At 37.1% G+C, this 18,352-nt stretch overlaps 1 protein-coding gene and 1 pseudogene across 5 annotated transcripts in view; one reads left to right on the forward strand and one right to left on the reverse strand.

Annotated features, from left to right (window-relative positions):
* The window catches only part of Znf81 (zinc finger protein 81), a 174,614-nt gene that overhangs the window by 88,132 nt on the left and 68,130 nt on the right, over positions 1-18,352 (reverse strand). For 2 of the 5 annotated variants that reach the window (XM_087189917.1, XM_087189920.1), the window contains exon 3: positions 3,008-3,233. In XM_087189917.1, the coding sequence (XP_087046043.1) occupies positions 3,008-3,061 (54 nt within the window). In that variant the 5' untranslated portion in view covers positions 3,062-3,233. Of the gene's footprint in view, positions 1-3,007; positions 3,234-11,496; positions 12,015-14,370; positions 14,470-18,352 lie in introns of those variants that run through there. The other 3 variants (XM_087189918.1, XM_021252508.2, XM_004875314.3) reach the window with 3 other exon arrangements.
* Positions 7,682-8,127, forward strand: LOC101696425 (ubiquitin-conjugating enzyme E2 variant 2 pseudogene; annotated as a pseudogene).

Raw genomic sequence — 18,352 nt, forward strand, 5'->3', positions numbered from 1 at the left:
GAAAGAAAGATAGCCTCTTTAATAGATGGTGCTGGGAAAACAGGCTTTCCCCATTCTGAAGATTAAACCTATACCCATATCTTGCACCATGCATTAAACCAAAATCGAAATGGATCAAAGATCTAAATATTAAAACAGAAACACTTAATCTGCTGGAAGATAGAATAGGTAAAACTCTTTAAGACACAGGTGTAGGCAGACTTTATGAACAAAACCCCGAACCCACAGAAAATACAAGGGACCAAGAACAGGGAACACAACAAATTAAAAAGCTTTTGCAATAAATAAATAAATAGCTTTTGCACAGCAAAAGAAACCACCAACTCAGTGAAGAGACAACCCACAGAAACAAAGGAAAAAAATTTTACCAGCTACTCCTCAGACAAAAGACTAGTATCTCGAATATATAAAGTACTCACAAAAACCAGACCCCCTAAACTTAAAGACCCATCCAAAAATGGACATTTGAAATAGATACTTCTCAGATGATGAAGTACAAACAGCAAATAAATATATGAAAAAATCTTCAACATCACTGGTCATTTGAGAGATGCAAATTAAAATGCAACAGAGATTCCATCTCACTCTAGAAAGAATGGCTATCATCAAGAAATCAACCAATAGCAAATGACGGGGCTATAGGGGAAAAGAACCCTTCTTCACTGTTGGTGGGAGTGTAAATTGGTACAACTACTACAGAAATCAGTATGGAGATTCCTCAAAAACCTAAAAGTAGAGGTTCTATTTGACCTAGCTCTTCTAGGTATCTTCGTGAATTAAAAACATCATACTACAGTGATATATGCATACCTATGTTTATAGCAGCACAATTTATAATAGCTAAATCTTGGAAACAGCTCATATGCCCATCAATGGATAAAATTTGGTTTTTACATATAATGAAATACTATTTTGCCATAAGAAGGATAAACTTGCTGGGTGTGGTGACACCCGCCTGTAATCCCAGCACTCAGGAGGCTGAAGCAGGAGTATCACCACAAGTTTGAGGCCAGCCTGGGCTACATAGTGAGTTTAAGACCAGCCTGGACTACATACTGAGACCTTGTCTCAAAAAACAAACAAAAAAACCCCATAAACTTGAAACATTTTTAGTAAATGGATGCACCTTGAGAACATAATTTTAAGTGAAATAAATCAGACACCCATGTTTAAATATTGCAGTTTTTCTTGCGTGAGAAATACAAAGGGTAAATAAGGAGCAAAATGGAGGACAGACACTGGGAAGTAGAAAGAAAATGTTCAAATGAGAAGGGGAACAAGGGAGGGGGAGGGGGAAAGTAAAGAAGAGGAAAGGGGAAAAAAGAGAATGGAAGGAAAAGAATGGGAGGAAGGAAATAGAGATAGAATAGAAGGAAAACAATGGGAACAAAGTTTTGTAAACAGGAAAAGGAAGAAGGGTTGAAGGGAGGGAGGGGAATGGGAAAAAAAGAATTAAGATATATGTATTACATTCAGGTACAAATTCCCTGTGATGAATGTGATCATTATGTATGTCAAAAATGTACCAATAAATATTAATTTAAAAAATAAAATGAGGATAAAAATAGTTTCTACTTCACAAAGAGCACATATAAAGTGCATGCAATACTACTGGACATATGGTAAACCCTGACAAGTACTTGTAATCACTATCACTATGAATTGCACAGCAGGGTAACCACTGTGCAGTAGTAATGCACTACATATTTCAAAGTAAGAATAATTCCCAATGTCTCATCCTGAAAAATGACAGGTAAGTACAGTGATGGACATGTTAGCTTGACTTAGTCATGCCACATTTTACACACACACACATATATCAAATAATCCATACATATTTTAATTATGATTTGTCAATAATAGAAAAGTATTATTATCACTATGATTATTACCTACATGTTTCAATATATGCAGTGGAGATTTAAATGAATGGGAAGAATGTGGAGTTGAATTATTTATTTTTATTTTATTTATTTATTTGCTGTGCTAGGGACCAAACCCAGGGCCTTGCACATGCTAGGCAAATAGTCTATCACTGAGCTACACTTCTAGCCCTAGAGTTGAATTATTGAGATATATATATATATATATATATATATATATATATATATGAAAACAAACAAATGTCTGAACTAGAGAATTGTTAACTCCAGGAAAAAGTTATAGTACAGAAATAGTAATCACAAGATATATACTGTATGACTCAACTATAAAATTTCACAGTAATAAACATTGATTATAGACCTCACCAAAACAATGAAATACACTATACTTATCTAAGGAGGAAGGGGTTACAGAAAATGTGTATGTGAGTGGAGGGTGTATAGAAATCTCAATCTTTCATAATAGGAAGTTAACAGAAGATGCCCTAAACTTTAAAAATTTTATTGAAAAGATTAAAACTGTTTGCCTCTGGGGAGCTGGAATCTGGGAGAATAGAAAAAGGCCATTTTCCGGGTTTTTTTGTTTTTTTGGTTTTTTTGCGGTACCAGGGATTGAACTCAGGACCTTGCACTTGTGAGGCAGGCCATTTTTCAAACAAAGTATTAGAGAACTATGTGATACATTTTATCACTTGTAAACAAAACTACAAGTTAATTGCGAATTACCCCATGGCAAAATCCTGAGTTCGATACCTGGTACCAAAAAAAAAAAAAAAAAAAAGAATGAAAATATTATTAATCTTAATATTAAAAAATTTTAAATTCATGAACTAAAATAAATTAATCAGCAATAAATAGGAAAAGAAAATTCACAAAAGGGAAATAAATGACCAATAAAAATGTAGAGAGGCTGGGGATGTAGCTCAGTAGTAGAGCACTTGCCTAGCATGCCCTTGGTTCTATCCCCAGCATTGCAAAAAAAAAAAAAAAAAAAAAAAGTGTAGAGGGAAAATGGGAAAATGATCCTGCAAAAAAGTACTGCAAATGAAAACAAGATAGTATCCTTCCTTCAGGCTCTGAAGTTCTGGATGAATTGCTGATCCTAGGCACCTCTTGCTCCTTACCTTACAGGTGTTGCCACATCCCTCTGGCTGGTGAGAGTCCCCACTGGTTGCCATGTTCACACTGGATCTCAGCCCTAAGGGTCTCTTGCTGACCACTGGCTCTTCCCAGGTTCTCCAAGTCTGGTGGGGTCTGCGGACTCAACTGGAGCTGCTGGGGTCAGAAGGAAGATCTTGCAGCTTTCACTAAGGGGTGTGGCCCAGGGACTCTGAAAACATTCCAAGAAATCTGGAAAGACAGTGTTCACATGGTCAGAATCATAAAGCATCACCACATAAACATTTTTCTGGTGGTAGCAAAGTACAGTTCCCTGCTCTGGAAACTGAGAGTAGACAAAGTCCTAGAAACACCTATCGCACCTATTAAACAACATGGAATATAAGCAAGACCATGAGATCTGGACTAAAATTAATAAAGATTTAAGTTCTAGCTCTCCCATCTTTTAGCTGTGAGACTATAAAAAAGTTTCTTCAGTTTTATTTTTCAAAATGAATTGAAACTTTATCTCAAATGGCTGTGAATATTAAATGAGATGATGTTTGTAAGGGACTCAGTATGAGACTGGCACAATGTAAACATTTAACACATATCAGCAAGTACATTTATATAGACTGAGCATCCCAAATCCAAAAATCTGAAATCCAGAATCCACAACTTTTTGAGCCCTGACAAGATGCCACAAGTGGAAAACTCCATACCTAACTTCATATGATAAACACAGTCAAAATGCAGGTATGAAGCAGAAAACAACTGCCAGAGAGAATGTGTAGGAAAAGGCACCTTTACACACTGTTGGTGGGAATGTAATTAGTAAAACCACTATGGATAACAATATGGAGATTCCTCAAAACACTAAAAGTAGGGCCGGGGATTTAGCTCAGTGGTTCTGGCGCCTGCCTCACAAGGGCAAGGACCCGAGTTAGACCCCCAGTACCAAAACAAACCCAAAAAAACAAAAAAACCCCTCTAAAAGTAGAACTAATGTATTGTCCAGCTAACCCACTCCTATGTATGTATCTGAAGGAAATGAAGTCAGTATACCAAAGAGGTATTTGCACACCCGTGTTCACTGTGGCACTCTTCATAATAGCCAAGATATAGAATCAGCCTAGAAAACTATGGCACTCTGAAGAGAGAGACTGAAGATGATATCAGAAAATGGACAGATATCCCCTGCTCCTGGATAGGAAGGATTAATATAGTGAAAATGGCCATACTTCCAAAACTGCTATATAGATTCAATGCAATCCCAATTGAAATCCCAGCAGCATACTTCACAGACCTTGAGAAAACAATCCAAAAATTCATCTGGAACAAGAAGAGACCCAGAATAGCAAAAGCAATTCTAGGTAACAGAGACATGGCAGGGGGCATCACAACCCCCAATTTGAAACTATACTACAAAGCTACTGTGATAAAAACAGCATGGTACTGGCAAAGAAACAGACCCAAGGACCAGTGGAACAGATGAGAAGATGCTGAAACAACTCCAGACACACTCAGCCATCTCATCTTGGATAAAGGAACCAAACACCCTCACTGGAGGAAAGATAGCCTCTTTAATAAATGGTGTTGGAAAAATTGGGTTTCAACTCGTCAAAGATTAAAACTAGACCTATATCTCTCACCATGTACTAAACTAAAATCAAAATGAATGAAAGATCTAAATATTAAAATAGAAACACTGAATCGGCTGGAACAGAGGTTAGGTAGAACTCTTGAAGACACTGGTGTAGGAAAAGACTTTATGAACAAAACCTCAGTTGCCCGTGATCTAGCACAATCAACAAGTGGGATCTCTTCTTATTAAAAGCTTTTACACAGCAAGAGAAACCACCAGCAGTGTGAAGAGACAACCCACAATGTGGGAAAAAATCTTCACCTGCTCTTCCTCAGACAAAGGTCTACTATCTCGAATCTATAAAGAACTTAAAAAGATCAGACCTCCCAAATTTAAAGACCCAATCCAAAAATGGGGATCTGAAATGAACAGACATTTCTCAGACAAAGAAATAGAAATAGCAAATAAACATATGAGAAAATGTTCAACATTACTGGTCATTCGAGAGATGCAAATGAAAACAATGCTGAGATTCCACCTCACTCCAGAAAGAATGGCTGCTATCATGAAATAAACCAATAACAAATGCTGGCAGGGCTGTGGGGAAAGAGGAACCCTGCTCCACTGCTGGTGGGAGTGTCGACTGGTGCAACCACTGTGGAAATCAGTATGGAGATACCTTAAAGAACCATTTGACCCAGTTACTCCCCTGCTGGGTCTCTTCCCCAAAGAATTAAAAGAACCATACCACAGTGATATATGCGCACCCATGTTCATAGCAGCACAATTTGCAATAGCTAAAACTTGGAAGCAGCCCAATTGCCCATCAACTGGAGACTGGATAAAGAAAATGTAGTTTTTTAATAAAATGGAGTACTACTCAGTCATAAAAAATGAGAAATTAGAGACATTTTAAGCTAAATGGATGCACACTGAGGCGATACTCTTAAGTGAAATAAATAGGACACACATGTAAATACCGAATAGTTTCTCTAGTGTGAGAAACTGAAAGTGTAAATAAGGACTAAAATGTATAATAGATAATGTGAAATAGGAAGAAAAGAGGCAAAGGGGAAGGGGAAGTGGGAGGGATAGGTTGAAAGGAAAGAAGAGAATGGAATCAATGTGAGAAAATGAAAAATTTGAAACAAAGTCTTTGTAAATAGGGAGGGATGGAGGGGTTGAAGGGAGGGCAGGGGAAGGGGGAAAAATAAGAACCAAGAGAAATTATGTAAAGATGCAAATTTCTGATGATGAATGTCATTATACTGCATACCTAAAATGTACCAATAAAATAAATTTTTTTAAAAATTTGTCTATCCATATAACAAAATATTCCTTGGCAACAAAAAAGAAGTCCTGTATCTGCTAGAAAATGGACGAATCTTGAAACTGTTATCCTAAGTGAAAGAAATCAGTCATAAAAACGCCATATTTTATGATTGCATTTGTGTCAAATGGCCAGAATAGGCACATTCACAGAAACAGAAATACAATATCAAAGTGGAAAATCAATACAGGAGCTACACAATTTTTACCAGAAGTTATGGAACGTAAAGTTGTATTTACACTGAAATTTATGGCTTCAAATGGCTTTATTTTAATTAAAAATAAATATTAAAAATGAATTATGTGTTTAACCTAAAACATAATCATTAGGGAAAAAATAAATAAAAACAAAACCTAGAAATAGTAATTAATAAAAATATTAAACAAATGTAATAAATATAACAATATGGGATTTAAAGAAAACAAAAAGCCAGTCCTTTGAAATGACTGATGTCATAGATAACCCCCTAGCAAATCAGACAAAGGAGTACAGGATTGAAATTAGAAAGGTAAAATCTTTTCCAGCTGGGGAATGTTTAAAGTAGTTATGGTGTAACATTATGCACAATATATAGCAACATATTTTAATATTGATGTGATACAAATGCTTCCCCAGTAATGTAATTAATAAAGTTGATACAAGAAAAAAAGGAAGACAGAAGACTCCAGTGCATGTAGAAGAGACAAGAAAAAACTAATATAACACAACAAACACAAATAGGAAGACTCTGAAAGGCAGAAAGCAAAAGTACATAGCTTAAAGATCTCAGGTCCTGCAGAACAACACAGTGATGAGTTCCCTGGATTTTCTTCTTTCTTTCCATATATCACTAAAGTGTATTGGAGAAGCTTAGAACTCAGAACGAACAGGCATTTACCAAAAAAAAAAAAAAAAGCTTCAAGAAAAGCCACTCTTCATAAAGCACCAGGAAGAAGGTGATCTTACTGAACAGAAAATCTTTTGAAAATACCCAGCCTACTCCAGGGAAACATTAATGGAATGCACATTCTTTGCAAGCACCTACTGAACATTCTCCAAGACAGACTCTAGTGGAGAATGTTCCAAGACAGGGTTGTGAAACACCCCCCAAAACTGATTATATGGTATATTTTCTCTGATTGCAATTACACCAGAAAAGAAATCAATACTGGAAAGACAAACCATCCAAACTCTTGAAAATTAATATATTTCTATATAATCCATGGATCAAAGAAGTATCGAGGGAAATTTAAAAAAATAAATGAAAATGAAAATATGGTTCATTAAAATTTGTGGAATTCGGATAGAGCAACATGGCCAGGGAAATTCATAGCACTAAACGTTTACATTAGAAAAGAAGAAAGGTCTTAAATCAATAATTTAAACTCCAACCTCAAGAAACTAGGAAAAGATGAGCAAGGTAAACCCAAAGCAAGCAGAAGGAAGTAATAAAGAGCAGAAATCAATGAAACTGAAAACAGAAAAACAACAGAGAAAATCAATGAAAATATTCTTTAAAATACATCTAGGTTATGTATATAAGGTGTATATGAGCCCGGCATGTAGGCATATGGCTGTAATTCCAGCTACTAGGGAGGCTAAGGCAGAAGGATAACAAGTTCGAAGCCATAGTGGGAAACTTAGAGAGATCCTATCTCAAAATAAAATATAAAAAAGGTTGAGGTGTAACTGAGGAGTAGGGCACTTGTCTAGCATGTCCAAGGCAAGGCAAGGGTCAGTCTCCAGTACTGAAAAAAAAAAGTTTTTTAGAAAGTGTGTAATGAGCGTTCAGGCGGCTGCGTCCGGCTGCAGGAGAAGATGGCGGTCTCCACAGGAGTTACAGTTCCTCGTAATTTTCGCTTGTTGGAAGAACTTGAAGAAGGACAAAATGGAGTAGGCGATGGTACGGTTAGCTGGGACCTTGAAGATGATGAAGATATAACACTTACAAGGTGGACAGGCATGATTATTGGGCTACCAAGGACAAATTATGAAAACAGAATATATAGCCTGAAAGTAGAATGTGGACCTAAATACCCAGAAGCTCCTCCATCAGATTTGTAACAAAAATTAATATGAATGGAATAAATAATTCCAGTAGAATGGTGGATGCACGCAGCATACCAGTGTTAGCAAAATGGCAGAATTCATATACCATTAAAGTTGTACTTCAAGAGCTAAGATGTCTAATGATGTCCAAAGAAAATATGAGGCTTCCACAACCACCAGAAGGACAAACATACAACAATTAGTTTGGATCTCAAACTTGTCTTAAATCAACAACCTTCTACTTATATTAATGTCTTGATTAAATATCACAATACAAATACCCACACATTAAGTAAAAGAATTCCAGCTGGTAAACATGACCTGGACATTTGTAAGAATATATTTAATATATGTACACCCATTATGTTTTCAGGTAACAGGAGGAAAAATGTGGCACAATTTTTCTTTCTCTTATTAAGGCACTGTCATTTAAACATGAACGTGGAGTACTCCAAATAGAATTCAGGTTTACAAGATGAAAGCATGGCAAGAATTGTCAGATGTCAGTGGAAACGTGTGTTTCTGAAAAGTAAAATCTCAAGAAGGAAAAACAGAAATGGCATGCTTATCCATCTTGCTTAGTGAAAGAGCTACAGTTTGAAATTGTTCAAAGTAGCAGGTACAATGAATATTGTCGCAAATTGTGTTAATTTTTGAAGCAGTGTAGGTGCTGACCACTAGTACTATCAAAAATATGTTCAGGATTGTTTTGATATCTGTATTTATAATAAACAAATGTTGGGGGGGGTTGATGAATTTCTGTCAAAAGCTGTTCCTGTGTGTTACATGTAACAGACATGGTAAATATTTGTTTGCAGTCTTTGTTAAATAAACCATGCATTTAAGTTTAGATTAAGTCAACAAAAGGAAATAGGTGTATGGATATGTGATTTTGAGATTAGTCTTAAAATGTAAATAAAATGTGGAATGTATCCCCAGAGATTGTGCCATTTCTATTATATTGATGTAGTATATGTACAGTACCTTGCCAAGGTAGCAAAAATTGGAATTACTGATTGTAGCTTTTCATTGATATATCCCATATATTATTTATCCTATTTTGTATATAGTACTTGTGAATTAGAATTTGCAGAATATTAGCAAATTATATAATTAGTTTAATTTCTTCTTTGGAAAAGGAGGAATCCCAGGTATTATATTTGAATTTGATTTTACCAGATGTAATATTATTACAAAGATTTTTGAATTCTAGCCATTCTTACAGAATGACAGATTGCATATAATTCAAATGTACATTCCTTTTTTTCTTAGCAGGTTTTTATTTTCCTGTGAAATCTTTTGGTTAACAGATTGAACTAATGGAGACATTTCCTTCTCTAGTTAATGATTTTAACATTTTAATCCAAGCTCCATTCTAACAAGTATGTAATTCTGAAGTTGGAGATTCATTTATGTTCTACTTTTACCAAAGTGAGACAAGGCTTTAGGCCACTGTTTTTACTTCAAAGCACTGGGTACACTGCTGTGTTGGAAAATGTTTCCTTATGAATTTACTGAAGAATACCAAAAGGTAGTCTGGTAAAAATCTCCTTTCATTTTGGCCAACTTCTCTTATCCTTCAGCCCAGAATATATAGGCAAACCAAAATCATGATTGTCAAAATATCAAATGAGATATTCTAACTTTACTTATAAAGGAAAAATAATTGACTTTTTATTCTTCTGAAAATATTAAAGTATTATAGTTATTTTTATAGTATAACAAGGACAGATTTCTCAAACATACCCTGACATTTTTATCAAGCTCAAAGCTAAAGCCTTGAACTACCTTTTCTTAGTCAACAGTGTATTAAAGTCAGTGACAGTTTGTCTAAACTTATTACCATCAACATGGCTTGTCTTTAATTATCAAAGATGTCTTATATACTTTAAAATGACACATAGAGAACATACATATACAAATTCATACATGTATAATTTATTAAAGTAGATTTAAAATTAAAAAAAAAGAAAGTGTATATGAAACACAGATAAATTTTGTATTTATATTTGGCTCCAGTCCCCAAAATATCTCATTTTGCATATGCAAATATTACAAAATTTAAATAAATCCAAAATCTGAAAACAGTTCTGATCTTAAGCATTTTGTGGTTTTTTTTTTTTTTTTTGGTACCGGGGATTGAACTCGGGACCCTGCGCTTGCGAGGCAGGTGCCGGAACCACTGATCTAAATTCCCGGCCCTATGATCTTAAGCATTTTGGATAAGGAACACTCAACCTGTACTGGAAATTCTAGGCAGCATAATAAAGAATGAAAAAAAAGAGAGGAAAAAATAAAACTCTCCCTGTTTGTGTATGACATGATTGCTTATTAAACAACAAAAAAAGAATCTACCAAAAAAGATGTAAAATTTAAATTGAGTTCAGCAAAATTGTAGGATCCAAGATCAACACACAAAACTCAACTGTACTCCCATATAATCAGCAAATACGCAGAAACCAAAATTTAGAAGACAATGCCACGTACAACTACTTAGGAGCAAACTTAACAAAACATCTACACAACTTGTATGCTGAAAACTACAATACACTCTAAAATAACTCAAAGATAATCTAAATGGAGATATTCTGTGAAAATGGATTGGAAGAATTCACAGTTAAGATGTAAATTCCTCCCAAGTTGATATACAGGTTTAACACTATTCCTACCAAAATCCCAGCAACATGTTTTGTGAGTACAGACAAGATTATTATAAGATGCACATGGAAAAGCAAAGGAACTAAAAGAGCTAAATACTGTTTAAAAAGAACAAAGTGGAAGTAATCACTACCCGATTTCAAGACTTACTATACACATCTACAGTAATCAAGACAGTGTGGAACTACTGCCACATAGACACATAAATCAATGGGGCGGAATGGAGAACCCAGAAAGAGCTCCCACACAATTATGGTCAATTTGTTTTTGACAAAGGTGTAAAACAAGTCAAGAAATGAAGGATAATCTTTCCAATAAATGGTGCTTGAGTAACGGGACAATTCATAAGTGAAATGTGCCTCGACCTGAATCTCACATTATACAAAAATTAACTGATAATGTATTATTGACAGCAACGAGGATAAATGAACAAATCACCACCACGGTGAAGAATATCTCTCTCCTTTTACAGTAATAGAAGAAGCACACACACAAAAAGACGGATTTTGTATGACATAACTGACACCTAAATAAATATTATTTTCCAGTTAGAAAACATTGCTAAAAATTCACCACGGACTAGGCCATAGGTTTCCTCATATTTCAAAAATAAGCTTCACGTAGACATTTTTCTCACCCCGAAAACAAACTGAGCTTAGAAATTCGTTAAAAGGATAAATTTGGGGGAATTGAAAACGCACTTCTAAATAATTCCTGGGTAAAAGACAAAAGGTAAAAGACGCCTAAAAAGCATTTAAAACATAATGTACCAAACCAGCGGGGCTTAAAGTGAACTTTAAAACCTTAACGTTGATATCGGCAAAGAGAAAAGCCTGCAAGATAATGGGCGAATCGTCCAACTCAAGTTAGACAAACGATTCCATCGCTGACAACACAGAATCCCCAGCACTCACCCTCCCTGGTCGACCATCACCTCCACATCCCTCCAGCAGTGAGTTGAATCCGCTTGACAACTATCAAACCGCGGCTGAGAACCGCAGCTGCTTCCGGTCACCGCCGTGGCACCGCCCCTTCTTGGGTTTGGGGGCTTCGCCCCGGGGTGGCAGGAAGGTCTGCGCACGCGCAAAATCACCCTCGCGGTCTCAGCAGAGTCAAGGAGGCGTTGTTACGGAGTCGAGGCTTTGGGGCGTTTGATGCCCATGGCAGTGTTGTTAGGCGGGAAACATGGCCGCGCCTAGGTCGCGTTTCCCTATGGGATACGCCATGTTGGAGGAGTCCCCATTCCGTACTGAGGATGAGGACGTTTCTAAATGCACAGAGTAGGGGTGTGGAGACTGTCCCACTGGCGGCCGGGGACGGGAGTGGAGACTGTTCTGTGAACAGGTTTACTGGAAGAGAAGTTTCTTTAAATCTGTAATCTACAAAGCTGAGTATACCATTCCGAGAAGCTGAGAGCCTCTTATAAAGTCACCAAAGCGCGAGCAGCTGTCTTCTGGTCCATACTACTGGATGAAAAAGCGAGGGGTGGTGGTGGAATCAGGCTGGAACATACCATGAGGGGGAAGGGGGGGGAAGTCAGTGTTAAATTTCCTACCCCTGTCGTGCCAATGGAGTTTAGCTGTGGGGTTTGAATGCTCCCTTAAGCTACCTTATTTCCCTCTCCATCTATCCCAACTAAAAGTATGTACCAATAAAAACGTTTGATGTGTCCTTAGTCTAATGCACAATCAATAAAAACATCTTTAGGAAACTTACTATCTTTATTTCCTCACAAAGAAAAATCTTAGTGACAGTGCCCTTATGTTGCAAATGTAGCTTATTACCAGATTTTGATTTTTCCCTTCAACCAGTTTGCTGCCCCTTTCACCTCCAATGTGGAATTCTGGAGGTGCCCCTGCCCTGTTGGGAGATGTCAGGGCAGAAGGGGAAGGGAATCGTGCTGCCTTTCATCTGATTATGCCTATTCATTCTGCAAAACCAAGTTCAAATCTCCCCACCCTGCCACCCCCGAAATCCTCCTGAGAGAGAAGAAGGCTCTGTGCTCTACTAAATGCACAGGATCCTCAGATAACAAAAGTATTTTGAAGGGACCTAGTGTTGGCTGAGGTGTGAACTTGCTGGGGGCCACATTTTAACAATCTGGAATGTAAGATGTGTCTCCAAGTCAGCATATAACCATCCGAAACTAATTTATAGTCTGACAGATTCATCAATCAATGAAGGAGACCACACAGCAGAGAAACCATGGGGCAGCTCACTAAATAAAGGAAAAAATAGAATTCTTAGAGGATTCTAAAGAAAGGTGGCGTTCAGATGAAATGTAAATGAAGCAGTGTTTGGAGGAGCTCCAAGCAAGGCTAAGTGTGAAGGGACCAACATGGCAAAGTGAACCCAGAGTCCTGTTGCCTTGGAAACAATGAAGATAGCTGTAGGATGCATTCTCCAGACACCCCATATCTGGAGCTGCGTACCTGGGCTGGAACCAAGACTTGCTTTTCTACGTCCAAGTGACTTAGAATCTCCTCTAGGAGTCAGGTGTTTCATTCTCACTGATACCATTTCAAACAGCAAAGTTTCTAATTGTCTATGATTATAGTTATAAGTTTCTCAGTGACTAATGTGCTACCATAAAGAACCCTAACTTGGAGCAGTAGCCACTTAAAATAGGAGTTCTTTAGAGCTTTATAGCTGCAGCCCGTCCTTGGGGGATATGTTTCATCTTAATTTTACATCTAGCTTGATCTGTGTCTGTTCTCACATCCTGATAAGTGGCAGGAGAGATTTCATAGTCTGAAATAGTTTTTGCCTTCTTAGAGGAACAGACTACCCCAGATACTCTTTCTGCTTCTGCATCCCTTGTCTGGATGTGTTCATTCAATGAATAAATGAAAGAAGAAATGGACCCAGTGGAAGCATATTTGATATGAATACACTTCTAGTAGAGTGCCAGGGATTATTATTAATGTTGTTTAGTGTCATAATGTTACAGAAATCTCGGAAAGAAATACACAGAGACACAGAATTCGGACAAAACAATAAAATTTCTTCTCGCGAGCGGGCGGGAACGCCAGAAACCGGTCAGGTCAGCCTCCCGCCCCGTTTGTTCAGCGTTTCCCTTCTTACATCCCCTTTAGCCATTATCTCATCCCTAGTGGTCCTCGATGTGTAAATACAACTCCAGTTCCTATCCACAAGTCACAGACACAAGACAGGCACGTACACATTGCAAATTCGCCCCTGCATGGCAACTCTGCAAGGTCAATGAAGTCACCGGTCAGAGTCAGATAATCATCACCTCAAACAAGGAGTTATGGGAAAAGCAAATATCAAAAGAACACACCACCTATCCTGTTTCCACAACCACCCCAATACTCAATCCACTAAGTCATCCAAAACCTCTCCGTATCAATAATAGTAATATGGTTACATTAGAAAAGCTAGGTCTATCTGTTAGAGCACTTCAGAGAAGAAGGAAAGATAGAGATAGTAAATGCATACTAAAAGTCATTAGTGATGGAGTATGTAAAAATCAAAATATAGGGGCTGGGGATTTAGCTCAGTGGTTTCGCCGCTTGCTGCGCAAGCACAAGGACCCGAGTTCGATCTCCGGTACCAAAAAAACCCAAAAAACAAACGAACAAAAATATCAAAATATAATGAGAGGACATTTTATCGCCAATCTATTTCCAAAACTGTAAGTCTGACAAGATCAAGAGTTGGAGAGTATGTGGACACACAGTATATTTTTTCCCTGTTGAAGGAATATAAATCAGAGCAATCACTAGAAAATAGTTTGGCATTCCCTCTTACAGTGAATATTCACATACCCTGGAATCCAGCGAGGCTACTGTTAGGCATGTATCCAAGAGAAACACTTGTACAAGAAATGTAAGATGAGCACGATGCCTTGTTCACAACAGGGAAAACTGGAAGCAAAAAATGAATTCTCATCAACAGAAGTCAAATTGAATGAACTAGAACAATGTTTAATAATATGGATGAATGGCCAGGAATGTAGCTCAGTAGGACCATGACTGCCTGGCAAGCACAAGGTCCTGAATTCGATCCCCGGTACCAAACAAACAAACAAACAAACAATATGGATGAATGGATAAATAGTAAGAGAAAAAACCACATCATCCCAAAAGATTATATAAAGCATAACACATTTTTATAAAATGAAATGCTTCTAATATAAAGAATATGAACTATTTAGGATTTTGTATGGTAGCAATAAAATTATATGAAAAGGAAACTCAAAATTGGTGAATTTAGGATTGAGGATGGTGTTTACCTTAGTTAAGGGAAGGCAGGACAATGAATTGGGGGACTTCATAGATACAGGAAGGTTATTGCCAAGGTCATACCATTTTTTGGGGGGGGAGGAGTTGTAGGTGCACAAGTCCTAATTATTAAAACTATTTAAATTAATTGTGAAAATTAATCAGATCAGTATCTAAATAAAAAAAGAGAAAGTCTGTGTGAAGTGCTGTTCCTTGGCTGGGGCAAGGAAATCTTTGACCCTAACCCAGAGTTGCCACCTAGTGGTGGAATGAGCAAGAAGCAGGTGTTCCCTGGCCTTGACATCGTGGTCCCTGCCAAAGATGCCCAGGTTCCAAGGCACTGTCCCTTTGGCCAATCGCGTATTTGCTTAAACGTCTCTTCGTCAAACACATTTCTTCCCTGGTCCACCCCACCGCCGTCGAGCTCTTCACCATGTTTCCATTTTCTTTATAGCCGTTCTTTTGCTAAGAAATTATTTTACTCATTGACTGTTTGCTCATTGGATTTTTTAAATCATTAATTAAGTTTATTGGAACAATTTAGATATACATAATGATCACATTCATCATATGGAATTTGTATCTGTACATGATATATCTTGAGTCTTATTTTTTAATCCCATTCCCCTCCCCTCTTCCACCCTTCTTCCCTTTATTTACAAAGCTTTGTTTCCATTTCATCTTTCTTTATTCTTCATTTCTTTATACTTTCTTTATACTCCATTGTATAAAAAAACCCCTGATCGCACGAGAAATATTACAAAGAATCAACATCTGGGCTCTCATCTTATTAAAAAGCTTTTGCACAGCAAGGGAAACCACCAACAGCACGAAGAGACAACCAGCAGAGTGGGAAAAAATTTTGTTAGCTGTTCTCAGACAAAAGACTGATATCTAGAATATATAAAGAACTGGAAAAAAATCAAACCTTCCAAATTTAAAGACCCAATCCAAAAATGGGCATCTGAGATGAATACACACTTCTCAGAGGAAGAAGTAAAAACAGCAAATAAATATACAAAAAAATGTTCAACATCACTGGTCATCCAAGAGATAAAAATTAAATCAATGCTGAGATTCCATCTCACTCCAGAAAGAATGGTTATTATATAAAAAAAACCCTAATAGCAAATGCTGGAGGGGCTGTGGGGGAAAAGGAACCCTTCTCCACAGTTGGTGGGAGTGTAGATGGGTGCAACCACTGTGGAAATCAGTGTGGTGAATCCTCAAAAAACTAAAACTACAGGTTCCATCTGACCCAGCTATTCCCCTTCTTGCTATCTTCCTGAAAGAATCAAAAGCTTCATACCACAGTGATATATGGGTAATACAAACACCCATGCTTACAGCAGCACAGTTTGTAATAGTTATATATTGGAAACAGACCAAATGCTCAAGTAATGAATGGATAAAGAAGATGTGTGTGTGTTTTTTTTTAAGAAGATGTGTTTTTTTTTTGTTTGTTTGTTTTTGGTACCGGGGATCGAACTCGGATCCCTGCGCTTGCGCAGCAGGCAGCAAAACCACTGAGCCAAATCCCCGGCCTGAAGATGTGTTTTTTAATAAAATGGAGTACTACTCAGCCATAAAGAAAAATAGACTTGAGATATTCACAGGTAAATGGATGCACCTAGAATCCATGCTTATTGGCTTTTTCAGCTGATACTCCAATGATTTCTGCTGTTCACATATATGGAAAAATCAACTACTTTCTTTTATCTTTGCTATACAATATGGAAGGAGGCAAAATGCACACACCAAAGACATTTTCTTCAAGTATTTATTCCTTCCAAAGCCTCTGCAGTCTGGACCTGGTGGTGCACCCCTATAATGTCAGCACTCTGGGAGGCTGGGACAGGAGTTTCACAAGTTCAGCTCAGCCTGGGCAACTTAGTGACTTAGCAAAACTCTGTTTTACAAAGGATGTGGGGAGACTGGGAACATAGTTCAGTGTGAAGGTCCTGGGTTCAATCCCAGTGCTGCAAAACAAAACAAAAAGACTCTGAGAGCTTCTCCGGGTGAAACAGCTCTTATAAAATTAATTTGGTGTAAGAAATGTAGAAAATATTAAAATATTTGAAGTTTCTTCTCTGACAGTCTTCCTTTCTTTATGTAGATATGAGTTTCTTACTAATATTGTTTTCCTTCTTCCTGAGGAGCTTCTTTTAACATTTCTCCCATGGCAGATATACCGGCAATGAGTTCCAACAGTGTATTTTGTGGGAGTTTTGTGTGTGTGCTGTTGGAGATCTAACCAAGGGCCTTGAATATGCTAAACAAGCACTTTACCACTGACCTACATACCCAACCTGCTTAGTGTATTTGTGTTTGAGAAAGTCTTTATTTCTTCTTTTCTTTTGAAGGATTATTTACTGGATCTAGAATTCTAGATTGTTGGGGGGGGGGTGTTCTTTCAACATCTAAAACATTTCATTCCACTCCAGTACCACAAAAATCAAATAACGGTATAATTTAAAATAAATGAATAAAAGTAGAATCACAGCTAAAAATATTTCATTCGACTCTCTTATTGTTTGGATGATTTCCAACAAGAAATCTGATGTAGTTCTTACCCTTGTTCTTCTAAGAGTAAGTTTCGTTTCTCCCTCTGGATTCTTTCAAGATTTTCTCTCTGCTTTTCTTCATTTGATTATCATATGCCCAGGTGTAGATTGGTTTTGTATTTATTCTGCTTGCTAGATCTGTGATTTGTTGCCTGCCATTAATTTTTTAGAATTCCTTGCCATTGTTTCTTCAAAGATTTCTTTTGGTCTCTTCTCTTACTACTTTCTAATTATGCATGGCACATGCTCTGCAATTGTCTCACAGTTATTGCATATTCTGATCTGTTTTTCTCATTTTTTTCTTTTTGCATTTAAGTCTGGGAAGTTTCTATCCACATTTCTTCCAGTTCACTGATTCTTTCCTCTCTGTGTCCAGTGTACATATGAGCCCCATGAAAGGTATTCATTTCTGTTGGTTTTTATTTCCAGCATTTCCTTTTGAGGTTTTGTTAGGGTCCTCATCTCTCTTCTTACATTACTCATCTGTTTTAGCATGCTGTCTATGTTTTCCATTAGAGTCTTTAACATATTAAGTTCTCTATTAAATTCTCTGTATGACAGTTTCAAAAATCTGTTATATCTGAATCTGGTTCTGATGTTTACTTTGCCTTTTCAGATTTTTCTTGCCTTGTAGTATACTTCGGTAATTTTTTGTTTAAAGCTGAACATGATGTATGAGGCATACGGGCCTTTAGTGAGGTTTTGTTGTTGTTAAATACAGAGCTGATCTGTACTTAATGCTTATTGTAAGTGCCAGAGGCTTCAGATTCCTCGGTTTTCTTTTTTTCTCATACCTTGGTGCCATTGGATTTCCCCAAGAACTCCTTCATTAAATGGAGTCTGTATATTGCAGCTTTTAGGTGGAATTCACTGTTATTGTGTTGTTGTATTGTATTGCATTGTTATTATACTGTGATGGTAAGGAGTGATGGTGAGGAAGTGTTTTATACTCTTATGATTAA

This window comes from Heterocephalus glaber, unplaced genomic scaffold, assembly GCF_053883595.1.
Source record: "Heterocephalus glaber isolate CG9 unplaced genomic scaffold, H.glaber_assembly_v1.0 deba00001547, whole genome shotgun sequence".
Classification (NCBI taxonomy): Eukaryota; Metazoa; Chordata; class Mammalia; order Rodentia; family Bathyergidae; genus Heterocephalus; species Heterocephalus glaber.